The sequence below is a fragment of the Balaenoptera musculus genome, chromosome 2, assembly GCF_009873245.2.
Source record: "Balaenoptera musculus isolate JJ_BM4_2016_0621 chromosome 2, mBalMus1.pri.v3, whole genome shotgun sequence".
Taxonomy (NCBI): Eukaryota; Metazoa; Chordata; class Mammalia; order Artiodactyla; family Balaenopteridae; genus Balaenoptera; species Balaenoptera musculus.
The window spans coordinates 68,641,722-68,668,580 of NC_045786.1; the positions used below are offsets into that span (position 1 = coordinate 68,641,722).

The window sequence follows — 26,859 nt, forward strand, 5'->3', positions numbered from 1 at the left end:
GGAAGATCCCACATGCCGCGGAGCGACTGGGCCCGTGAGCCACAATGACTGATCCTGCGCGTCTGGAGCCTGTGCTCCGCAACAAGAGAGGCCGCGATAATGAGGCCTGCGCACCGCGATGAAGAGTGGCCCCCACTTGCTGCAACTAGAGAAAGCCCTCGCACAGAAATGAAGACCCAACACAGCCATAAATAAATAAATAAATAAATAAATAAAAATTAAAAAAAAAAAAAAAAGCTTGCTCACCCCTAACGTAGACTCTTGTGAGAGTTTTCACCACAGCTGCCTGTCCATAATCTAAGGTAGTAACATTCACATTCCTTTCTGATCTGGCTGCCAACCTAGCAATGCTTGGCTGGTTAACGCGTATTCTTAAGTCAAGTGGAACTGCTCTTTACTCAGCCCTGTATTCATGTTGTTTTTTCCTCCCGCTGTCTGCTCTTCTTTTCCATGAGGATAATAAGAGCTAACATCTCTTGAATTTAACTTTGTGCCAGGCACTGTGCTAGACAAAATGAAATGTATCATCTCATTTAATTCTCCCAACTGTCCTAGGAAATTGGGATTGTCATTATGGTAACAAGTAATAAGTGATAATAAAACCTATCTTAGAGGGTTGTTGGGAGAATTTACTGAGGGAATGTGTATTGGCTACCTGACACAGAGTAGGCACATTTTAATGGTAGATCCTGCTGTTTTGTTTTGTTTTGTTTTGTTTTGTTTGTTTGTTTGTTTGTTTATTTATTTATTTATGGCTGCGTTGGGTCTTCATTGCTGCGCGTGGGCTTTCTGTAGTTGTGGCGAGCAGGGGCTACTCTTCATTGCAGTGCGTGGGCTTCTCATTGTAGTGGCTTCTCTTGTTGCGGAGCACGGGCTCTAGGCATGTGGGCTTCAGTAGTTGTGGCACATGGGCTCAGTAGTTGCGGCTCGTGGGCTCTAGAATGCAGGCTCAGTAGTTGTGGCGCACGGGCTTAGTTGGTACACCACATATGGGATCTTCCCAGACCAGGGCTCCAAACCGTGTTCCCTGCATTGGCAGGCGGACTCCCAACCACTGTGCTACCATGGAAACCTTGCTGTTTTAATTATGTTTTTTAATCAAAGGAAAGCTTGCAAAATAGTACTGTTTATACTAATCCCTTCTCCTAATTCTGTTCCTAGAGACAACCATTTTCAAATTTTAATTGTTTCTTTTGATGTTTACTTATATTTCTAAATAATATAAGTATACAGCTATTTCTTGACTTTTTTTTTTCTTTTAAAGGTCATTTTTTGACTTTTTAAGGAAAACTAGTTAGCTCTCTTACCGCTACCATCCCTCCCCACCCATCCACCCAAGAAGCACATTTTTCCCTTCCTCAATCCTTGCAGTGTGGTTATAGCATTCTTTTTGGTTAAATCAGTATTCCGTCCTTGCTAAGTGAAGCCAGTTTTATTTACTACTAAGCTGTGTGGTGTACCACATCACATTTCCTTTGTTTTGCAGCTCTTTGTGGCCTACTCCAGATATTACTTTTTTTTTTTAATTAGACATTTCTTTTTTCTAGCAGGGAAGATAAATGTATTCTAACTTCAATTAAAAGGAAAGCTCTCTTGGAAAGGCACTGATGTTCCTCAGAGGGTGCAGGAAAGAGCTGGGCAGCCTGGCTGTAGGGGAGCCAGCAGCAGATGAGCGCAGCCCTCACTCTAGGCTCTCTCTCAGCCTTCCTCTACTTCTCTTTTTCTTTTTTCTTGTTTTTCTTTGCTGTTTTCTTTCTACCTATCGCTAATTCCTCCCTAAGTAAAATACATCCTTTACGTATTTTTTGTCAGTTTCTTTCCTTTTTTTGCTTGGAGTCATCTCCCTCCCTCTTGTTTCATGAATGGACTGGTGGTTCTCTAGGCCGGTTGCATAGTTGTCATCCCGCGTCTTCCCTTCATAGCTCTTCCGTGGCTCTCCTGTTTCATGCATCCTCCTGAGAAAAGGGTACATGGGAAGTGAACATTTGAAATCTTGCATATGTGGAAATGTCTGTATTTCATCCCTTACACTTGACTGATAGTGTGGTTGAATATTGAGTTCTAGGTTGGGAATCATTTTCCTTTAGAGTTTCGAAGCATCACTCTGTTGTCTCTTCTGGCTTCCAGTGTTGCTACTGAGAGTCTAGTGCCATGCTGACTGCTGGGGCTTTGACCCTGATCTCTGTTTCCTCTGCACACCTTGAGGCTCTTTTAGTGTCCCTAGCGTTCTAGGTTTTCAGAATCACGTACCTAGTTTTTGGTCTCTTCATTCATTGTGCTGGAGACTCAGTGGGCCCTTCCATCTGGGAATTCATGTTCTTCCTTCCTGGGAACACGAATATGTCTTTGATTTCTCCCCTGTTTGTATTCTCTGTTCTCCCTCTCTAGAACATATGTTTATGATTTGTGTGTGTGTGTGTGTGTGTGTAATTTTCTTATCATCTCCTACCCATTTTTTTCATTTTTTAAATTTTTTGTTCTACGTTCTGTAAAATATATTCAACTTTATCTTGCAACTGATCTTTTTAAAATTTCTGCTATCATATTTATTATTTCTAAGATCTCTTGTTCTTTTTTCATAAATGTCTGCTAAGCCAGTTACCACATATAGGCTCCAAACAATTAGAGACAGTACAAGATAGGCTACAATTAGATGTTGAAATGTTTGGTACTGACACTGAGTGCTGTAGGATAAAAGGGACTAGAGAAATCACTGTCTACCAGAAAAATTTGGGACAACTCCGTGGAGAAAGTAGGATAGGATTTGGACCTAGAATTTAAGTAACTTTGGGAAGGTGAGGAACAGCAGTGTTGAGTAGGGGAAGTGTTGTCTTCTAAACCAGGCCCAGCTGAGTCCCTGTGAAATCTGAGCCTCAGTTTCCTCATCTTTAATGAGACTAATAATATCTACCCTCTAGGGTTGCTGTAAGGAGAGAAGTTGTATATGTAAAGTATTTTGCACATAGTTGTAATTTAATAAATTACATTTAATAAATTCTACAAGTTCCTTGAGGCCCGAACAATACCTTCTCTAGCCACACTTCCTAGCACAGTGCTTGCTGCATAGTGAGGTCTTACTATAGATGATGAATGAGTATGTGAGGGAGGGAATAAATAAATGAGGAAAGGAGAGCATTCCAGACAGGGGGATAACGGAAACAGTGGCAGGGAAGTTGGAAATAAGCCTGTGGCATGGGAAACAACTGTTGGGATCTTGGCCTGACTAGAAAGGTTTATGTATTGACAAGTATTTGTGGAAATGTCTGGAAAGCTGAGCCACTACTTTTTGGAGCGGATAGGAGGAGAGGGGATTGACAGAGATAGTATGGGGCCAGTATAAGGCATCTAAATTAATGACCAGATTGGGGTTAGAGAGCTTCTGGGTCGGTTAGAGAAGCTGGGCTAATTCCAGTTTTCAACATGAGCATTTGAGCAAGGGATGTAAGCTCCCCAGACTTGTTGGGAAAATGATTCCTGCTTTGTCTACCCCAAAAGATGATAATAAGGATAAAATGAGCCAGTAGATACAAGTATGCTTTGTAAGTTTGTGGCAAAGTTTCAGTGACTTAGGAAATAGGTAGAAAAACAAAAACCCTTGTTTATCTACATAACTATAAAACCAACATGGCTTTAAATCCTTGGAAACAATAAACTAGTAAGCCATAAGATGAGGTATGTTTCACCAAAAAGGTATTTCTTCCCTTGCTCTTTTTTTTGTTGTTGGCTGTGCAGGGTCTTCATTGCTGCGCACGGGCTTTCACGGCTGTGCAGGCCCCCAAGCAGAAGGGCGACTGAGCACCTCGACCGCCCCAGCTCGCACCCGCCCACAGACTCAGGGCAGCACCAGAGGCCAACCCTGGGCCTTAAGCCCATCTCTGTCCTGCTTGACTTTTTGTTATTGTTGTTGGTTTTTTTAAGTTGGTTTTCATTTTTCCTTTGTTTGGTCTTATTTTGTAAGAAACTATTTTATATATAGTAGCCCCTGCGCGCGAGCAGGGGCTACTCTTCGTTGAGGTGTGGGCTTCTCATTGTGGTGGCTTCTCTTGTTGCAGAGCACAGGCTCTAGGTGCATGGGCTTCAGTAGTTGTGGCATGCAGGCTCAGTAGTTGTGGCTCATGGGCTCTAGAGCGCAGGCTCAGTAGTTGTAGCACACAGGCTTAGTTGCCCCGCAGCATGTGGGATCTTCCCGGACCAGGGCTCGAACCCGTGTCCCCTGCATTGGCAGGCGGATTCTTAACCATTGGACCACTAGGGAAGTCCTTTCCCTTGCTCTTTTCCATAATTTGGCTATACGTAATTTTACTTTTAAATTTTCTCAATGCCTAGACCTATGCTGTCTAATCCAGTAGCCACTCACCACATGAGGATCTTTAAATTTAATTAAATAAAATTCAGTTCCTCTGTTACACTAGCCATGTGTCAAGGGTTCAGTGGTCACATGGGCTATGGCTACCATTCCTCATCACAGAAAGTTCTGTTGGAGAGTGCTGGGCTAGACTATATAGAATTGTAGTATGTATATATACATATATTTTTATATATACTTTAGTATTGTTGTATGTACAACAATTTTATCCTCTCTGACCTTAATTTATAAAGCAGGTAAGTGAAGCTTTTATCCTCTCTGACCTTAATTTATAAAGCAGATAAGTGAAGCTTGTTTCTTTAAAAACATTAAGCTGTTTTTCACTTGTATGTGTCTCAGTTGATTGTTTAGTGTCCGATGTCACTATTGAGAACAGGTTCCCCAACCTGACTGAAGTTAATGGATTTTCTTAATTAGGGAAGTAACAGGATATAGGAGATTGAATGATTCAAAGAGCTTCTAGCCTAATTGGAAATGTAATTGATTGTGTTTTGCCAGATGTCATTTCAAGAATGTCTTTTTCTTTTAAGATGCTAAAGAAAACCCTTATGGTGAGGATGATAATAAGAGCCCATTCCCCCTGCAGCCCAAAAACAAACGCAGTTATGCCCAGAATGTGACGGTGTGGATCAAACCCAGTGGCCTGCAGGTAACATTACCATTCACATTGCTCTCCACTGGGGACAGGAAGAGGGATTCTGGCAGGCAGGCGGACATTTGATTTGATTTTCTTTTCCTTCGATACTTAGTAATTCATTTACTTCTAATGTTTGTCATTATTTCCAAAAAGGATTTGAGGTGGCCTACAGTAAAACACGTATATAGCAGAATCATTTTTTACAAAATTTAGAGCAATATGAAACCTAGAGGAAGAGGAGAGACAATTGTTTCAGGAAGCCAAGGCAAAATGATAATTGTATTTGAGCAATTTGGCTCTGAGCTTCCTGCTACCAAGGTCAAAAAAAAAAACATGTTGGTTATATGGTTCTTCTTGTCTGATAAAAGGAAGCATGTCAATTCTTCTAGAGAGACACATTTCTCTGGCATTAAATTTTAATGTAAAAGTTTTGACATGGTGAGTCATTGAATAACATTATGGGTGTTACCTTTAATAATAATTTTGAGAAAGATGTAAAAATCTTCATGTGGTTATTTCTTCCATCCCCACGGGGTAAGCCAAAACATTACCCTGTAATGCCACAGAAACACTTTCATGGGAGGCTAAGATTATCTTGTTATCAATGTGTGCTGCTTTTAGTCAAGATACTCAGTGACTTTCTCATCCCATTAGTCATTTATACCTATTTTTTTTTAACTCTTTATTTTATATTGGAGTATAGCTGATTAACAATGTTGTGCTAGTTTCAGGTGCACAGCAAAGGGACTCAGCCATACATATACATGTATCTGTTCTCCCCCAAACTCCCCTCCCTTCCAGGCTGCCACATAACATTGAGCAGAGTTCCCTGTGCTATACAGTAGGTCCTCGCTGGTTTTCCATTTTAAATATAGCAGTGTTATACCTATTTTGAAAAATCACTTTTTGAGCCTTTTTTATCATTTGAGTGCCTTTTTTTTTTTTCCTTTGTTCTTCCAGCGAGTCCAACCTAAGCCAAATGAGAAGAGGCAGTCAGGACACCTGACCACAGAATTAGCTTCTGTTGATGGCATAAGTCTCTTCTAGCCCCCTTTTCAGGGAGACTGGACACATCCTGCCATGGCTAAGGGGACTCTTCCTTTTGTTGGAAATTCAAGTTCTCCCTTTTTCTTGCCATCACTGACCCCAACACTTCCCTGTCAGAAAGAGAGCTGAATTTTTCTAAAATTATTTTTAAAATTTTGCTTTGATCTGGGTGTAATGTTTCATTATGGTGAGGTGCACATAACAAGATTTACCATTTCAAACATTTTAAAGTTACAATTCAGTGGCATTTAGTACAATCACAGTGTTACACAACCATCACCACTATCTAGTTCCAAAACATTTTCATCACCCCAAAAGGAAATCCTATGCCCACTAAACAAATCACTCTTCCCCCAGCTCTTGTCAGCCACTAATCTGCTTTCTGTCTATAAGGATTTGCCTGTTCTGGATATTTCATGTAAACTGCATCATATTATATGTGGCCTTTTGTGTTTGACTTCTTTCAGTCAGCATAATGTTTTCAATGTTCATTCATGTTGTAGCATGTATCAGTACTTCTTTCCTTTTGATGGCTGAGTAATAGTCCATTGTATAAATAAACCACGTTTTGTTTATCCATTCGTTCAGTTGGTGAACTTTTGAATTATTTCCACCTTTTGGCTATTATGAATAATGCTGCTATGAACATTTGCCAAATTTATTTTTTCTTTTGTTGCTCTACTGTTGTCATGAAAAGAGTTTTATAGTTTTAGCTCTTACATTTAGGCCTCTGATCCATTTTGAGTCCATTTTTTGTATATGGTATGAAGTAAGAGTCCAACTTCATTTTTTTGCGGGTGGCTATCCAGTTATCCAAGCACCATTTGTTAGAGACTGCTCTTTCCCCCATTGGATGGTCTTGGTACCCTTGTCAAAAAGCAGCGGCCATAGATGTATGGGTTTACTGGGGGTGTTTTGTGACAAGTTCATTATTATCACCAAGGGATTTATCATCATCAAGCCTTTTGAAGGAGGGAGATGCTTTACTAATGTTGAACGATGACATTAACTCAGAAGGGATCCTCATCTTGACATTGTAACTCTTTTCTCATTTTCATTTTTTTAATTTAAAGCCGTCCTTTTGTATTCTTTCCCTTTTTACCACAGAATTCTAATGTTAAATTCTTTTTACCCTCGATAGACAGATGTACAGAAGATTTTAAGAAATGCAAGGAAACTACCTGAAAAAACACAGACATTCTATAAGGTAAGACTATCAGAATTATAGGGAATGAGGGTGGGCCCCGGGATGTGTGCCAGAAATAAACAGTTCACAGTAATGTGGGGTAACGTTGAACATGGACAGGGATTAGAAGTGTATGGTTTGTTTGTGCCTTAGGTTTTTCATCAGTAAAGTCAGTAGAAGTGATAAGTCTGTTGCTGCCCTAAAACCCAGGAATCAGAAGTGTTTAAATGGCCTAGTTCTGTGCAGCGGGTCTTCGCTGTGTTGGTGCTGTTGTGAATGGCTGAGGGAAGGAGCTGAAAGGACCTGTGGGTCATAGCCCTTAAACCTCCTCACTGCTCCCATATGGGTATCCAGTCTAACTCCAGACAACCAGGGTATGTGACTTCCAGGGATGGTGATTGCTCAGAACATTCTTATTGTACCAGAGGATCTGCTTCCAGGAATGACTTCTAAAATTGCACATTTATGAATTGCAAAAGGATGGCCCTCCAGAATCATACCTAGCTAATGCAGAACCATTGGTGGAATGAAGTTACAAGGGATGGGGTGGAGTTGAGGGGCATTTAAGGTCACTCAATGCTTCTCCCCTGTCCTTCTGGTGTTTGGCTGAAATTAAATTAAGTGGCAGTGTGAGGTATGCTGTATTGGCAGTTGTGTCCTAGCTTGCAGATGTTAAAGTACGGTACACACAGCCAGCTCCAGGGTAGCCTCTCTTCCAGAGAACATATGTGCTTTGTCTGGGTGTTATCTTATTACCTTTATGTCTTCAAACCTAATTATGTAGCGAGCTGGTGAAATCAAGCAGAGTTCAACCAGAGAGCTGCCCAGCCCGCCATGTCCCCCACTAACTGAAGCCCTAGGCCCTTGATGACCACTCCTTGGCTGTAGGCCCTGTCTCCCTGCAGAGCTGTCTATTCAGAGTGGCACACTTGTACTTCGGCCTTCTGAACTTTTCAGTTGTAAACAGATGATAGTAGAGAGGTGGTCAGAAAGTCCATTTCTCTTTTCTGGTTTTATATAACCTACAGGAAAGGGCCTCTAACAGATGGCTGTGTCAGCTCCTCCAGTGGGCGTGGAAGAGGTTATCCTCATTTTGTAAATGCGGCCATTGACACCCAGAAAAGGCTACACAGCTTGCCCAGATCACACTGCTAAGTGATAGATGGGGCATTTCATATTTCTGTGCTTCCATCCACTACTCAACCTTTTGTGGTAATCTTTGGGGTCAGACCTACTGACTCCTCCAGTGCCTCCTCCAAACATGTTCATCGTCATTCAGTCTAAGGCTCCAACCAGAGAGGCACCAGAGGGTTAAGAGCCCTCTGAGGTTTGGGGCAAGCCTTTTCCGTACCTGAGTAACGGAGGAAAAGTATCCTCCATAGAGTTATGAGTACACGAAATGATGTATGCAAAGCACCTCACCATGTTTGGCCCAAGTGCTCATGCAGGAACGTGGAGAGACCTAGAGGGTATAATGCTAAATGAGATACCTCAGATCAGGAGGATGTCATTTCTATGCAGAATCTACAAAGTACCTCACCACGTTTGGCCTAAGTGCTCATGAACTGTGGTGAGGATGACCTGAGTTTCAGTCACCTGTGTCTTCCTTAGCTTTCTGATCACCTGCAGAGGAACCACTTCCCAGTCATGTCATCACCCTCTCGTTATTGGCATCTCTGTACAAGCATTTGTTCTCATATAAAAATGCTCATTTAAGATTGGGGATCAAGGAGAATTTATACTAAGCTGAGCACTTAGAAAGTATGTGATGAGGAGAACGCACTTCAGGAACATTGGTGTCTTTTATTGTTTTAGGAGCTGAACCGTTTACGAAAGGCTGCCTTGGCCTTCGGTTTCCTGGACCTGCTCAAAGGGGTGGCTGACATGCTAGAAAGGGAGTGCACGCTGCTGCCTGACACAGCTCACCCCGATGCTGCGTTCCAGCTGACTCACGCCGCCCAGCAGCTCAAGCTGGCCAGTACTGGCACCTCCGAGTACGCCGGGTATGACCACAACATCACACCTTTGCAGACAGACTTCTCTGGGAGCAGCGCTGAAAGAATGTGAAGCTGACTTCATTCTTTTTTCAAGTGAAAATAATTTAGGGTAAAAACGTTTCTGGTCTGTTCACCTCTGCAACAGCTACCCAAAGACCTTCCCAAGGCTGCCTCAGAAGCACCACTTGCAGGTTTGACTCTGCTACTCTGAGAAGGGTTCTGCAGGGTGGGCAGCTGCTCGGGCTTTGACCTTAGCTTTCTGGAGCTCAGAGTCTTTAAAACCAAAAGACAGCTGTTGCTCCCACAATGGGCACGTCTCCTGAGAAGCCTGAAGGACTGACAAGCGTAGAGCCCTCTCCACCTTCCTCGGGCACCCTAACAACCTGGGTTCTCTGTTCCTGAAATGCCCTTCACTATTCTCCTCTCCCAGCCACAGGGACATTTTCAGGTACCTATGGTTGGGAAAGGAGACTTGCTAAGTACAAGCTCAACATCACTAAGTTTCAGAATTTCCTTAGAACTTGGGCAAAATGTCGGTGGTAACCCTTAAGTGCTTTTGGTATATCTTGAGATACAAACTTTTAAACAGCAACCATAAATGTATAAAATGATTTGTTTCTTCAAATTTTTTTTAATGAAAATAAAATATTTGATTTTCTATAAAATGGTTTCACTGGGAAATTAATGGGTCTTTCTTTGCCTTTTGCTCTGTCCTATAACCTAAGTATAAGTTTAACTTCCTAAGTAGCATAGATTCATCAATCTTGATGGTTCCTTGGGTTCCATACTGACTTCCTTGTTTGTGACACTGGTTAGGCCTCACTGCTTCACTGCCTAAGCCAGGTTCCATCCAGGTAGATTCTGACATCACTGTAGTCAGTTATGGTTCCAGTTCATGAGCTAGCTTCATGGCCCTGGGCAAGTCATCTAACTTCTCCAGGCTTTATTTACATCATCAGTGCTTTTCAGATTGTTCTGTAAACCTCCTAAGGGATGGCTGCTTCAACCCAAGCAACCATGTTTTAGTTAACATGCTGAATTGCTATATAGGCATACCTCAGAGGTTTTGCAGGTTTGCCTCCAGGCCACCGCAGTGAAGCAAATATTTCACTAAAGTGAGTCACACGAATTTCTTGGTTTCCCAGTATATAAAAATGTTATGTTTACACTATACTGTAGTCTATTAAGTGTGCGATAGCATTCTGTCTAAAATAAAATGTATATACCTTGATTAAAAAATATTTACTGCTAAAAAATGCTATCCATCATCTGACAACACAGGGTTGCCACAGATCTTCAATTTCTAAAAAATGCAAGTATCTGTGAAGTGCAATAAAGCGAGGTATGCCTATATAATATTTTGTCTAAACAAAGGTATTTATCACTAACAATTTGGAAACCATTAGACTAAATGATCTTTAAACACAAGTTACTAAGATTTTAATTGTAAATGTTTAATAGAAATACACAATCTTTAGCTTTCTCAGACAGCAATAAAGGGGTTTATAACAATCACTAAGAATACAAGATTCTGCCACAAAGATACAGCATAATCTGCTGTAAAGCTGATCTGCCCAATTACACATAGAAAGTCAGTTGAAAGAACACCAGAAATTAATACAAACAAATGTTGACAGAAGTTGCAGACATGCAAAATATCCTTCGGTGCAATGAACTTGTAAAAATATCAACCAGCCTATGCTAATCAGATGTTTTTACTTAGGTCAAACCAAGTTTCCATCTTGGGCTCAGAGAAACAGCATAACCCACTGAGTCCCCTTTCCCCCAAGAACAATGGGAATGGCAGAACAGAAAGAGCCATCATACCTTAAATTCTTATATATAAACATTACTTGGTTTACTTGGAATGTATTAGGGAAAACTGATGTTTTCGACAATGGCCAAATCATAGTGTCTAGATTTTTTTCAGTTCCTCTGCTGGTGGATTTCCTGCCAGGAATTGTTAAAGGCTCAGCTGGTGGTTCTCCAGCCAAAGTTCTCACTCTGTTTTCACTGTCCTACTGCAGACAGGTGAAACAACAGCAAAATAAAAAGCAGGTGTTTTTGAGGCCTATTCAAACAGTTCCACCAACTCACTCTGACACAAGTAAATGGACTAAGTCAATGCAGGGGAAGGAACACAGTTTTTTAGGTCTGTGCACAGCCTAAGACAGTTTCATAGGTATTTTTACTTGGCCTACTCTGATGTTTCCAGTTTGCCACAGGCTGCATGGCCAGTTTGACCCTTTTGATCCCTGTAGCACCATTTGCGTTTGGAACTCTTATAATCTCATTGTTTTCTAACTAATGTTTCATCTTTCTTTCGTGTTGAAAATAGTTCTGATTTAGCTAGGAATGAAGTAAGTGATCATGGTGTTCCAAGGTTCTGACTGGTTTCTCTCAAATCACCCTGTGCCTCTCCAGTGCCCACGCAGGTTAAGATGTTGTTAGAGAGACCAAAAGATTCAGAGGTAATATGTGTCCTCCAGGCCTACTCAGACTCAGAAATGTTTTATCAATGACTGAGTAAAACTCGATTTCCAGAAAATCAATGCCAACCCACTTAACAAGTAGCCCCTTGGGTACAGAATATATTAGGTCCTTGTCTGAGTCACTTTCACAGCCTCCTATACAGCAACATAGTCTTGCTTTTTTTTTTTTTCACAAGCAATAGCTGAAAAGAACAAATCCCAGCTATAAGAATGGCCAGTAGCTGGTAGCATCAGGGCACTGAAGAAGTATCTCTGGCCTGTGTGAAACAGACTGACTGGACATGGAGTGGGTGGGGGTAGGGCTGCGTCTTTTGCTGTCATTAACGGAATACACAGGAATGAACCTGTCATCAGGTATCAGGAATCCATGTCATGCAAGTACTACACTAAGATAATACAGTAAATTCAGGAATGTTACTGGGGAAAAAGGAAGATAGCCTCACTGAGAATTTAATCATTTAACTTTAAAAAAACTTTTACATCAGTACAAGAAGGTAAAACTGTAAGAATTATAGATTAGGCTCAAACTGGCAAGAAGTCATCTAAATCTCTCTTTTTAGTGGATCTTTTTCTTTTTTTGTCCAAAGCGCCGCCTGCGCTGTTTATAAAGATGACGGAAATTTATGTATAATCCTGAAAAAGAAAAGAGGCCAATTAGAAATGAGAATCTTTGTCTCTGTTTATAAGCAGAAGCTCTTGGGGCAGGACAGTCCCTAGTTGTCTGTTTTTCATATCCCACAGCCCTGTGCTTACTGCAGCTGCTCAGGAAGTACAACTTAGAACAAATATTAATAATGCACTAGAGACAATTCAATTTTTCCCCAGTGGGTTCTACAATTTAATTTTCTCCCATATTTTACTATGAAAAATTTCAAATATACAGAAGATTAAACCATTGTACAGTGAATACCACCTAGATTTTAACTTTTTTTTACATTTACTTTATCACATACCCATTCCCATCTCATTCTTTATGTATTTCAATGTAAGCTGCAGACATCAGTACACTTCACCCCTAAAAATTTCATTAATTAGAGTTCAGTATTCTTTTTTTTCCTTTCTTTTAAGGTAGAATTTACATAAAATACACAAATCTGAAACAGAGAGAAACTAATTTTTAATTCAAGGCTATGCAATAATATGTATTAAGCAATAGCCTAAAAGGTATGAGACGCTTTTCTAGGAAGCACACAATTCAGTGAACTAGAAAAACACAGGATTTAAGAGCCAGAAGAAAATTTCAATCCTATGTGATCACTGAGTAGTTCTGCAGCTTAGTCTCACCTCAGTTTTCTCACTGTACTACAGGGTTAAAAACACTTATTTTACAGACATTGTGAGAGAACATATGTTTGATCCATACACAAATATAACTGGTTGTTATACTGCTTCCAAATTACGTAGATTTAGGATTTATTTCATTCTGAAGAATAAGAACTACATATTCATTGTAGGCAAACTAAATATGAATACAGAACCTTGTAAGTTAGAATATGCAATAGCTTAAACAACACAAGGAAAAGCCACTAGGGTTAGTGCACATTAAAATACATCTACCTGGGACTTCTCCGGTGGTCCAGTGGTTACAACTCTGCGCTCCCAATGCAGGGGGCCCAGGTTCGATCCCTGGTCAGGGAACTAGATGCTGCATGCCACAACTAAGAGCCTGCATGCCACAACTAAAATCATGCCGCAACTAAAGATCCCGCATGCGGCAACAAAGATCCTGCATGCCGCAACTAAGACCCGGTGCAGCCAAATAAATAAATAAATAAATATTTTTTTAAATACATAAATAAAATACGTCTACCCTTCTAGCTTTTTTAGTAAAATATTTTAAGGGTCTTTCCAACACTTATTCCTTTTTAACACTTTCAGTAGGCCCACCTCATGGAGCCTAATTACAGTAGTACTAGATTTATCCAGTAATAGAGGTAAAGAGCTCTTTTAATGAGTACATTTTCCAAATTGAAGCTTACTCCCTTAAAGCGCCAAACGTTTTAACATTTTTGGTTTGAAATCTTTCTGAAATGGAAAAGAAGAACAAATGGAATAAAATTTAACCTTTGGCAGATGACCTGCCCCCATAATGTATATTATTTAACTGCACTTCTGCCATGTGCTGATTCCGAGGGGCTCCTAAAGAGTGTAGGTCTCTTCTCCCCCACTTCTAAATGACCAAGATCGGGAATTTCCTGGTGGTCCAGTGGTTAGGACTCCACGCTTTCACTGCCAAGGGCCCGGGTTCAATCCCTGGTTGGGGAACTAAGATCCCACAAGCTGCACGGTGAGGATAAATAAATAAATAAATAACCAAGATCACTGGGCTTCCAACTTCTTGGGTTTACTTTTTGTGGTCTCCCTCTCAGTCTGGGGAAGCCAGCCTCCAAGCTGGTCCCCAATAATCCCTACCTCCTGGTATTTCATACCCTTGTGTAGTCCCCTCCCACATTATACAAGGTTGATCTGTGTAAGAAAGAGAATACAGCAAAAGTGATACTATGTCGGGGCTTCCCTGGTGGCGCAGTGGTTAAGAATCCACCTGCCAATGCAGGGGACGTGGGTTCGAGCCCTGGTCCGGGAAGATCCCACATGCTGCGGAGCAACTAAGCCCCCGTGCGCCACAACTACTGAGCCTGCGTTCTAGAGCCCGGAAGCCACAACTACTGAAGTCCGCACGCCTAGAGCCTGTGCTCCGCAACAAGAGAAGCCACCGCAATGAGAAGCCCGCACACCACAACAAAGAGTAGCCCCCGCTCGCCACAACTAGAGAAAGCCCATGTGCAGCAACGAAGACCCAACACAGCCAACAAATAAATAAATAAATAATAAATTCTTCTTTAAAAAAAGTGATAGTATGTCACTTCTGAGTTTAGGTTATAAAAAGCAGTGTGGACATGATAGAAGTGCTAATTATCACTATAATGGCAATCTTATTACAATTGATAAATGTATCAAATCAACATGTTATACCTTAAAGTTATACAATGTTTTATGTCAAATATATTTCAATAATAAATAAATTTTTTAACGGCAAAAAAAAAAAGGCCGTGTGGCTTCTGCTTTCTTCCAGATCATTTGCTCTGGGGAGAAGCCATGTCATGAGCATCCGCGTGGAGAAGTACTATGGCAGGAAACTGAAGCCTCCTGTCCACAGCTACATAAGCGAGCTTGCAGCAGATCCTCCAGCCCCAGCCAAGTGTGCAGAAACTGTAGCCCCAGCTGAGCTGACAGCTTGACGAAACCTCATGAGCGTCCCTGAGCCAGGGCCACCCAGCTAGCCTACTTCCTGACTCTCAGAATACATGCGAGATAATAAATGTTTTCTGTCTTAGGCTGCTAAGTTTTGGGGTAATTTGTTACACAGAAAAAGATAACCAGTATACTATCTGCTGTCACATCCTTCTGTTGCCAGGAGACCATACAGCCATACTTTAAGGCCACCTCAAGACTTGTGAAATACAACAGGGAGAAATATATGTAAGTATATTAAAATGTGTTAGAACTTCATCTAAAGTAAACAATCCTCATAATTAGGAAGGCTTTTAAATCTCTCATATTTGCAATAATTTAGGTTTACTTCTCTTTCCCTTCTTTTAGTGCTTAGTTTTTATGAGTTAAGGCAAAACTTTATGGTTTTATATAAAAGTAAACTAATAAATAAGCAACGCTTTACATGAGGAGTGGGGGGCTTTCCTATTGTTAGGTAGAAGCCTTCTGACGTCTCTTGGCTGCTCAGAGGCCTTTACTGCCTTCCCTCCTTGCTGCCAGCTGTATCACCACCTCTGTAATAATTCCTCTGGATAAGGGATCTGCTACTGAAATTAGTAGAAGTAAAATGAGCTTTTTATTCATTTTTTATTCAGTTTTAAAAGAGCTGCTTAAATTGTTTTAAACATGAAATATGGTGAAGTCCCAATGACCTAGAGCATTTCAAGAAGATAACTCAATCACTGGAGATGTGGGAAGAAATACTTCCACACATAGCATATTCTCCTAATGGGTCTGTTTTGCAAAGTAATCGTTCTCTAACTTATTTCTACTCTTTTGAAAGTAAGAATACTAATAAGGATTTTTAAAACTCTGAATCATTTAACTCTACCTTCTAAGAAGTAACAGAAAAAAGGTCTATTACAGAGCCAATACTTACCTAAAAATAATATTATAAGATAAATCTGAAGAAAAAAGGAAAATCTAACTTTGATTTTCACTGGATATGGCAATGTGAAGCTGAATCTTCCTGTTTCATTAAATATTGGAATGGACTGGATCACTGAGACGGCTGAAAAGCAGAAACAAGAACGTTTTAGAAGCAAATGAAATACAGTCACATCTACTGATAGAACCTTCTAACCCCTCAAAGTTTCTGGGTTTGTTGAAAATGCTTCTTCCTCCTCTTTGTACAATGGGCTCATGTCTCTTTTTTTTCCCCCCTAGCTTTCCTAGGAAATAAGCCTCCAAGCTGACAACAAGGATAAATGAGGAACAGTCACCTGATAGCACTGGGCTTCCTATTCCATAAAATGAAGAGAAAAATCCCTGACTCACTCATTAGGTGTTTGTCGTAATAAAATGAAGTCATCAATAAGAACTTGCTTTGGAAAATTAAAAGTACCATATAAACAGGAAGCATGCAGTGCATGACCACCCAGCTTCCAAACCTTAACAAAATGAGCTACTTCCTTGGAACAGTCTGGATACCAGGAGTATTGTGGCAGGAAGCCACCAGAAAGAAATTCTTGAAAAGTTCAACACCCATATTTCAGACTAAGGCTGGCAGAGGGAGGAAGAAAGAACTGGCCACCCTTGGAGCTAAGGTATAAAACCTAGAGTTCCTGAAAGTACCTTCTGCCAAACATCCCAGAGGATATAGGGGAATCCACATAGTGTAACGAAGCCATGTGAGCACCTTCCAATCCATGTCAATGCAGGAAAGCATGTAGAAGGGGTACCTATTGAAAATAAGGAATTAACATGTTAAAAGCCACTGAATGCAACCCTAGAACATCATTCAACAATAATTTCACAATTAGCCACACATGGCTTCTTCTTAGCAGAATTATAAACTCCCATCATGCTCCTCCTCCAATCTTCAAAGGATATGAATTCTCAATAACGGCAGACTAAGTTTAGGTCTCAAAGGAACCCTCTATGAAAAGGTTCAGTATATAGAACAGATGCTCAGAAGCATTTTGGCTTTATTCCTAGTTGATCTACATTCCAAGTAGGTGAAGATGACAGATACTTTGACAGACACTTTATCTCTGCATAAATGAACATTATGAAAATTAAAGTATACAAAAGACCTCTAATCTATGATCACGAATACTCTATTTAAAAAGAGATAACATAAAAAAAGAAAGTTGCTTCCCCCCAAACAGTAGAAGTTAATATTAAGTACCTATAATCTCTTTCACCTTTGTGTTAAGTAGATTAGAGGGTATACTGGGTGCCATGGGATACAGACTCCATTTAAACACAGTCTAGGACTGCTGATGTCTTTTCTCCCTCTTAACTGTCAACTTTACCAAAATACCACCAAACCTAGAGCTGAGGAGTCAATTTGCAAAACCAACCCTCCACTTGACTGAAAAGCGAAGAAGTATGGAATATGTATGGTCTGGTAAAGAAGAACACATCTACTTTAATTGGATCTTTTTATTTTTTTTAAGATATTTCTCCTATTGACAACTGAGAATGCAAGAATCAGATAAGAGGTCAATTCAAACTTCAGTAATCTTGTAGTAAAAGATTCATTTCTATCATCCCTTCTCAAAGGCTAGTCTTTACTGCTTCCATCCAACCTGGGATGCTCCTTCAGCCCCATGTTTTTTCAGCCCTTTCAAGAATTTTTCCATGTGAATGAGTCCTCTCTTTCTAACAAGACAGCAAGATCCTGAAGGGTAAGATCCTTTCATTTCTCTGGATCTCTCCCTCTGCTCTCCAGTGCCCAGGCTGGTATGATGATCCACTGACTGTTTAAAAAAAAAAAACTGCCTCACCTTTACAGAGCACACAGATGCAGGTAGAACTCTCCACACACAGAACCTTAATCTCAAATCAAATGAGACTCTGGATAAGACAGCAACTCCCTCAAGAAGAGAGGTGCTCCAGAGTGGGAGAAGCACTCAAACACCATCCTGGCACTTCTACCCACCTCAAAATTTCAGCTGTGCTCCATATATAAAACACAAAGAAAACCACAGCTTTGTTTTGCATTTCTTCCATGGTGCCAAAGACGATAAACAAAATGAAGTTTCTTCCAAGAAGCTATTAAAAGGACCCAAAAGAGAGAAAGAAGTTTTAAAATATATTTTTAAAAAACAACATATAAATGTATTATCTGAAAAGTAACCCCACTAAATTCAAGGTAAATAGAAAAAGACTGAGAAAACTTAGAACAAGTTAAAGTGCCCAAGCCAGTATTTGTGGACAGACGTGTGTGTGTGTGTGTGTGTGTGTGTATATGTATTACACACGTTCAAACACAGTTTAAAGAATACTGCCAAGTGAATATCTGTGTCTGCATAAGTTAAGAAACAGAACGTTACCAGTGTGGCACACCCCCTCCCTCCCCATAGTAAGTAACTACTATCTTTTTTTTTTTTTTTAATATTTATTTATTTTTGGCTGCTTTGGGTCTTAGGTGCAGCACGCGGGATCTTTCGTTGAGGCATGCAGGCTTCTCTCTAGTTGTGGCGCGCGGGGCTTAGTTGCCCCACGGCATGTGGGATCTTAGTTCCCCAACCAGGGATCGAAACTTCGTCCCCTGTATTGGAAGGCAAATTCTTAACCACTGGACCACCAGGGAAGTCCCAGTAACTACTATCTTGCGTTAACCATTCCACTGCTTGTCTTTACAGTTTTACTACTTACGTATGTATTCCTCAACAGTATATTGTTTCATTTTGCTTGATTTTAAACTTTCTGAAATCATACTCTATGTATTATACTCTGACTTGCTTCTTACTCAATGTGACATTCCCAAGATTCATCCATGTTGGCACATGTGGTATTGCCCAACTCCAAAAGGCTTCACTCACATTGTATTCTACACGAATGGCATGCCCTGGAGGCATGTGATGTGATGACACCGAACCTATCTTGCCCTAGAAATTCTACCCTGATGCTTATTTGTACTAGTCTTTGACATAAAAAAGTATTATTCCATATTAGTGGGTCACTCACTATCCACTTTTATTTTTTTGAACTAAACAAAACAACCTCTTTCCAAGGACGGAAAACCAAGAAATAACAAGGCTACTGTATTAACACCCTTTACCATGCAACTGATACTATCAGAATGCCAGAGCTGATATGCCAGAAAAGGGTTGAACTATAAAAACAGCATCCAGAAGATACTAGCCAACAGTCACCTGATTCCCCCTGAGTCTGGGTTGGTGGTATCTAATAATGTGTAACTGCATAGTTAGGGAACAAGGCAAGGAGGCTGAAAGACTTTGATGTCCCATTCCTAATAGCAATCTTCCAAATATTAGGAAACAACCTAGATGTACTGGGGGTGGGGGGGAAACTCCCCACATGAGTCAGAAGAGCCACCTTCATACATGGAAGAAAGTCCAAAGTGAAGAGAGTTCCCAGGTATTACACCACCTTCATTGACCTGAGGTGGTAGGAGACCAGGCACACCCCTATCTAAGAAGAGGTTAGGGTTTTCCACTCCTGCCTGAGAATCAAGCTTCCCTAGTTTTAAAGCTCTTTTTATAACTTTGTGATATCACGAAGATATTGTAAACAATAAAATAGACCTGAAATGGCAAAAGTCTATTTTTAAAAATATCCCTCAGGTTTCACATTTTCCAACTTGTTCAGATAAAACAATGCTATTCCTGTGCAAATAGGTATTTTTACTAACTGAGACTTCCCAGCAAAGTGTGGATACCTACTAAATAAACATTGAAACCTTTCATTCCCCACCCTCGAGCTCAACTGTTCAATACCTGGAAAAGAGAAGGTATCACTGATGACTTAGTGACTCCAATTGCTGCATTGATAGCTTCCACAACTGCCAGCATCTGGCAGAAATACATCATGTCAGCCACGGTGTGGAACGTGTCATAGAAGGACTCTATGGGACAAATACACATTAAGGGTAAATCAACCGGCAAATTCCAACAGAAGTATTTTGCAAACTAGATAACTCTTTACACGAAAGGAATTTTAGGAAAAGTATAATAAACATCCAGTCAGATTCAAGTTCACTATTCACCCCTCCATGGGCCTGAAGAGTAAATTCTACTGTTTACCAGAAAGTTAACACATAAACCCTGTATGCCCTTCTCAGTTTTAAAAGGCAAGAAGAGACACATACCTAGACTTCACTCAGTTATTATATGCTGAAAAATCTATGTATCAAGCACAATGAGAATTCTTTTCAGATCCATTATCTTATTTAATTTAAAGCTAAAACTATATCACATATATCAACTGCAACCTAGCCTTTTAAAATCTCAAAAATTGTACAATCAAATAAATGCAGAAGTATAAAAGTACTGAATAAAATTTTCAAAAACCTTAATTGTATTTATATATTTAATCCTATTAATTCTTATTGAGAACCTATCCTAACTTAAAAATCTAAAATGAAAAAAGAACAAAAGTTTAGCAACAAGATTTTTCTCTGAAATATTACAGATTTCTAAGTGCATTAAAACAGAAATGAGGCTTCCCTGGTGGCGCAGTGGTTGAGGGTCTGCCTGCCAATGCAGGGGGCACGGGTTCGAGCCCTGGTCTGGGAAGATCCCACATGCCGTGGAGCCTCTGGGCCCGTGAGCCACAATTGCTGAGCCTGTGCGTCTGGAGCCTGTGCTCCGCAGCAAGAGAGGCCGCGATAGTGAGGGGCCCGCGCACCGCGATGAAGAGTGGCCCCCGCTTGCCGCAACTAGAGAAAGCCCTCGCACAGAAACGGAGACCCAACACAGCCATAAATTAATAAATAAATAAAATTAAAAGACACAAAACCAAAACTGACTTAAAAAAAAAACAAAAACAGAAATGGTATAAACCTAAGAGTATGGAAAGTTTGAGTAAACCATAGTATATCTATTTCATGGAATATTACATAACAATTTAAATGACAGTTATTCCTTATGTGAGGACAACAAATGTGGTATCAATTTGGAGTGGTCCATAATTTAATATCCTTCACTTTTCATACTGATCCTCACTTGACATCCTGCATTCCTACATTCCTCTTTGCAGTGTTTCTCAACCAGGACACCACTGACATTTTGGGCAAGACAGTTCTTTGTCCTGCACATTGTAGAAGGTTGTAGGATTCTTGCCTCTCTGCCATTAAAGTAGTGCCTCTAAGAAATGGCAGAGTTAGGCACCTTACCAACAAAGATGACACTGCAGGCACCTCAAAAGAATACAGTTTAAATATCAAATGAATAAAACAAGCCCCTTGCAAAAACTAAAAAAACTCTCTAATATTTTCGCGAAAATGATCCACTTTACAATCCTGCTACAAAGTCAAACGCAAAAAAATGAAGAATGGTATATAGTGTTATTGCATAATTTTGCCGGAAAAATTCCACCAATGAGTAAGTTCAAAATTTGACCAATTCTTTTCTTTGAAGAAGTAACACAAAATTACAATTTAAATTTTTCTATATATAAGATAAAAAATTTATTCATAATTTTAAATGTCCCTTGTCAAGACAAAATCCCAATCAAATGTTTCTGTTGCCATTTACAATGAAATTCTGGTATCCTTTTTCAGGGGATTCACTTATTAATTTCTTGGACAAATTATCTTTGAAAAATGAGGTTCTCCATTACTTTGAACTAGAAAGTTGTGACTTAAGATTCGGCATATGGTAAATAAAAATAAGATCTTGCTGCTTTGCCTCTGATTTTATGGGAAATTCATCCTTGTTTCAATTCAGGAATAGAAATCTGATTTCTAAAATGACTGTTATAAAGAATATTAATAACATTAACACGCTTATAATACTGTTTTAAAAACAAGATGCAAAATTGTACACACAGTATGACTATAATTTTTAACTGCAGGAGAAAAAAAAGACTAAAAGGAAACATATGGAAATATTAACAGTGATGGACAATGGCTTATTCACCTCCCCTTCCATCCCACCGCACCTCCTCTCTGGTTTTCTCCCATTTTCCAAATGTTCTTAAATCAGCCCAATTACTTTTATGATTTGAAAAAACTTTTTAAAAGTTCTAAAAGGCACTCATATGTTAATGGATATAGATTTAAATAGTGGTAGTATAAAATAGTATACTCTTTCTGGGCAGTATAAATCAGAATCCTTAAAAACAATCTACCCCTAACACATTGTAAAGCAACTATACTCCAATAAAAATTCATTTAAAATAAATAAATAAATAAAATAAGATAAAATAAAAATAAAAATAATCTGCCCTTTAATCTCGTAATTCCACTTTAGGAACTGTTCCTAAGAAAGTTATATGGGTTTAGAAAGATATACAACAAGGTGCCAAGAATCTGTTGTTCTGATAGATGGGATTATGGTAGAGCTTTTGTTTTGTTTTATTTAAGTCTTTCAGTAATTAACACATTTTAATAATTAGAAAAATTTTTAAATTTATTTAATAAAAAAGTATTAATAGAGAGACAAGAGTTTCTACATAAGCCTAAGAGTTTGCTATTTCCTTAGCATGAGAAGTTTAGCACATACATGTTTACATGAAAAAAACAAGTACATGTGTAGAATTTGCCATTCACCAACATCCTTTATTCAAAAAGAGATAATTGCAAAGGGCAAACTATGACCCTGGATACCAGGCCCAGGTCCTTATTATACCTTTGAGGACAGATAAGAGAAGAATTACACCAGCAGCTCCATTCCAGTAGGTGGTTTAGAACGGGGCTCAGAGCCAAAATAGAAATTACAAATCCAGGCAGCTTAAACACATGACCCAGATGACTTAGCAGCTTTTGGAGTGGATCACCTAACAGCTAGCAGGCTTGAACATTCAGAATCGATCCAACTATGTTAGGTTAAATAAATTATTTATGAATTTGAATGTACCTAGTCATTCCATGGGACTTGTGATAAATTCATACTAGTAAGAGCTACAGATCTGAGAACAACTGTCTGAGACTTCCTTTGTTTCTTTAAATAACTCATCTGTAGACCTCTGGTTACACATGACTATAAGATACTAGGCATTTGGGAAGTTGTTCACTAGCCTGCTACTGTGCTTTGCAGAATTCCAAGGTATTAAGAAGGCTGGAAAAACAATGTGCACTTCTTTCGCAAGATTCTGGAGCTAACTGCAATTCACCTTTACAAAACTCAGATGGGAAAATTTAGGACTGAAAAGTAAAATAGTCTACAGGATTTTTTTCTCTTTTTAAATAGTTTATATTTTCCATTATGCTCATATTTTTCCTCATATTTACTTTATAAAATAAGGAAAAAATTTTAAATGATCCTTTCAAATCATTTGAAAATGGTGCCTTTTCTTCCAATCATTTCACATTTATTGGTTCAGTTTTTTTCTCCTTCTTATATTGGTGTGATCAAACTGGAAAAACAAATTTATATGTTACCTTTTTAGCCCATCATAATTATTCTTCCATATTATTATAACCTCTTTAAATACTTTATATTTGCTTTACAACATTCCACTGAGTGAACAATCTAAACCAATCCTTCATTGATGGACATTTAGGTAGCTTGTAATCTGTCACTAATATAAATAATGCCATAATGTATATCTTTTTGAAAAAGCTTTTCTTGTAGTTTCAATTATTTCTTTAGAACATATTTCCAGAAATGAGATAAACAAGTTCAAGGATATGAACAGTTAAGGTTCTCAATGCACCTTGCAAAATGATTTTCCCAAAGAGTTGCTGTACTTATGGACCCTCCCAGTAGCCACTGTTGTCTTTGTTTTAGCATATGTTGTCTTGAATTAGGTGTCTTTTACAACTTTGCAAAATTGATACATAAAAAATAATATTTTTCATTTCCTTCACCATTACTGAGTTAAACATTTTGTTGTGTGCTGAATTAGTTTTATTTCCTCTTATGAACTGCCTGTATATGACCCTTATTTATCTATTGGGTGGAATTTTCACATTTTAAAATCAATTTGTACAAGTTCTTTATATGTAAAAAAAACAACAACCCTTGCCGATATTTGTTGCAATTTTCCACCAACCCTCCATCCCCATTTTGCTCAACTCCATATGCTTTTAATCTTTAATGTTGTTTTGGCTGGATGTTTTTACATATATAGAAATTTAGGCATTTTATGTAGTCAAATACACTGACCTTTTTCTTCATGATTTCTTCTATCACTTTTAAGGTTAGAAACTCCTAACCTTCCACATGTGATTTTATAAAAATTTACTTTATCTTCTATTATGACTTAACTTTTTGATATATGGCTCCTAAATCCTTTAGGGGGATTTATTTTTGTATACAGTGTGAGAACAGTCAAACAGATTATCTGCCTCCCAAACCTAACCAATTTTCCTTGGAAACATTTTCCATCTAATAAAAAAAAAAAAGATTGGAAAATATTTTCCCTTCCACTGATTCATGATTCCTTTTTTTTATCATATCCATAATCTGGAGATATATATATATATATATATAAAATGTAAGACCTATTTCTGAGCCACTTAATCTGCTCTATTAGTCTATTCTTATACTAGCACTACACTATTTTAATTACATTCTTTCATATCAGGTAGAGAAAGTCCTCTCCCATTACCCTTTCTTCCCTCAAATTTTATTATCTATTTATTGTTCACAATAAAATTTCAGAATACTTTAGATCACATTCTCAAAACTGTTCTGTTGTCATTTACTTTGGCCAGAATTCTGTTAAACATATAAATTAATTTAGCAAGAACTAATATCTTTTTTTTTAATATAAATTTTTATTTATTTTATTTATTTATTTTTGGCTGAGTTGAGTCTTCGTTGCTGTGCGTGGGCTTTCTCTAGTTGCGGCGAGCGGGCGCTACTCTTCATTGCGGTGCGTGGGCTTCTCATTGCAGTGGCTTCTCTTGTTGCAGAGCATGGCCTCTAGGCGCACAGGCCTCAGTAGTTGTGGCACGGGGGCTCAGTAGTTGCAGCTCACGGGCTCTAGAGCGCAGGCTCACTAGTTGTGGCACACGGGCTTAGTTGCTCTGTGGCATGTGGGATCTTCCCAGACCAGAGCTCGAACCTATGTCCCCTGCCTTGGCAGGCAGATTCTTAACCACTGCGCCACCAGGGAAGCCCCAAGAACTAATATCTTTATGATAGTCTTTTCATTCAGTTTTACAATAGTCCATTTAGTCTATTTAGGCTCCAAAGGGGTGAGATCCCTTAAGGACTTGTATAACTTTGACACTGTGAGTATCACATCAATTTATTTAGTTATAAATGAACTATCAAGCAGTGAATAAGAAAGGGATGTCAGCCCAAGATGTACCCCTGGCTAGCTGTGTGGATGTGGATCATTTCTTTGACCATCTCCAAGCCTGTTTTCTCACCTATTAAATGGACAGAACATCCAGTCTGCCTGTTTCACAAGGCCAAGGGAAGTGAAAGATGTGAACATACAATGAAAGGCATGAAGTGCTACACAAATATGGTGGGGGGGTAGGGGGTGGGAGTGGTGGTATTGTTAATACCAAAGGCAGAAACTGTTACTTTTGGTGAATAGGGGGCCAAACTACTGAAAAAAGAAAACTAGCCTTGAAATTTTGCACTTGCCTTTTCCCAAGATAAGGAACCGCACAGTCATGTTGACAAATATCCAGGAGAATCCCAAGAACTGCACTAGATTATACATGAACAGGTATCCTTTCTTCAAGCTTGCAAGAGCTGAAAAGCAAAGCAAGGTGGTAAGCTGTTAAAAGCAGTAGTCACAGCAGGAGATGTGTACGTGGGGCATACTCGGATGACTTCATCCCTCTTTACTACTTGGGTGCCCTAAGCTCCCCCAAAAATACCTGGCCCAGGTCTGCACCAACCTGGGCTCCTGGTCCCATAGAAAAACAGATAAGGAAAAATTATAAGGAACACTGTAGTCCAAGGTATGTGTTCAGCAGTCTTTCCCCTCACAGCATTGAAGAGTAAGTATACAGACTTAACAAATCCAAGAGGGAAAAAGAAAAATTACTTCTGGCAAAGAATGACTGACTAGCTAAGGAGGCATTAAAAGGAAATAAAGCTATACTCAGCTCTTGCTCTTGTCATCTTAATATAATCCACAGTTTCTTCTTTTCTAGAATTTTTTTAGGTCATGTAGGTCAAACTAGCTCAAAGAGATAGAAACTGTAATTAAAAAATTCTGATATTTGCTCATATATCCATCTAAACAAGCATTAACTGAATACCTACAATATACAAGATACTGTGAGTAGCACTACTGAGATTCAAGGATGGTTAACACATGATGCTGCCCTCAAAGAGTTTACAATCTAAAAACCATATTACAAGATTGAGAGTGATAGGTAATGTCTTGTGAAACTTTCAAGGTGAGAAAAATGACTTTAGGCTGGAGAAGCATGTATCAGGCAAGTCTGCATGGATGAGGTGGTATCTTATCTGGGCTTTGAAAGATGGTAGAATGAGGATATAACCAAAGGAGGAAAATTACAAACCAAGAGGCAGGAAGGAGAATAAGGGACATTAATTTTGTCTGCAGCCTAAGAGTTTGTGAAGACAGAGCCAACTATGGAATTAAGGAAGGAGTAAGGAGCTTAGACAGAGTCATGGTTGAGTCAAAGGAGTAGGGCAAAGGAAAGGATAATTCTTGAGAAGAACTACAGAGTTCGGGTGTTGCTGCTACATATGTATTCCTACCTACGTATTTTTGTAGCCACATATCAATGTTGCTACAGAGATATTCTGCATAGACACTTGGTTGATGCTCAAATAATCACGATTAGTGTGGTCAATCAAAAATAGCCTTATCCTAAGGGGCCAAAAAAGTCAGACTTGTAGCAACATTTAACTAATTAAATTTTTTTACTTCAAAACTACAAAAATTTATTACACTTCCCCATATAAAGAACTTCTTTCATCAGGAAACTTTACGAATTTAGATAAAACTGTTAAAGCTTTTTCTAAGATCCTCAAAAATCCATATATAAGAATTTTTACATATTTCAG

The 26,859-nt window shown here is 39.1% G+C and overlaps 2 protein-coding genes across 6 annotated transcripts in view; one reads left to right on the top strand and one right to left on the bottom strand.

Moving 5' to 3' along the window:
* INTS14 (integrator complex subunit 14) overlaps window positions 1-9,898 on the top strand; it is a 34,896-nt gene extending 24,998 nt beyond the window's left edge. For 2 of the 5 annotated variants that reach the window (XM_036843064.1, XM_036843063.1), the window contains exons 10-12: window positions 4,897-5,015; window positions 7,192-7,257; window positions 9,052-9,894. In XM_036843064.1, the coding sequence (XP_036698959.1) occupies window positions 4,897-5,015; window positions 7,192-7,257; window positions 9,052-9,303 (437 nt within the window). In that variant the 3' untranslated portion in view covers window positions 9,304-9,894. Of the gene's footprint in view, window positions 1-3,732; window positions 3,944-4,896; window positions 5,016-7,191; window positions 7,258-9,051 lie in introns of those variants that run through there. The other 3 variants (XM_036843062.1, XM_036843065.1, XM_036843066.1) reach the window with 3 other exon arrangements.
* A 768-nt stretch (window positions 9,899-10,666) lies between these two features.
* HACD3 (3-hydroxyacyl-CoA dehydratase 3) overlaps window positions 10,667-26,859 on the bottom strand; it is a 32,707-nt gene continuing 16,514 nt past the window's right edge. Inside the window, exons 6-11 of the mRNA XM_036843179.1 lie at window positions 25,456-25,566; window positions 19,687-19,814; window positions 17,883-17,995; window positions 16,571-16,677; window positions 15,876-16,007; window positions 10,667-12,358 (exon numbers count right to left, since the gene is read on the bottom strand). Coding sequence (XP_036699074.1) covers window positions 12,282-12,358; window positions 15,876-16,007; window positions 16,571-16,677; window positions 17,883-17,995; window positions 19,687-19,814; window positions 25,456-25,566 — 668 coding nt within the window. The 3' untranslated portion in view covers window positions 10,667-12,281. The remainder of the gene's footprint in view (window positions 12,359-15,875; window positions 16,008-16,570; window positions 16,678-17,882; window positions 17,996-19,686; window positions 19,815-25,455; window positions 25,567-26,859) is intronic.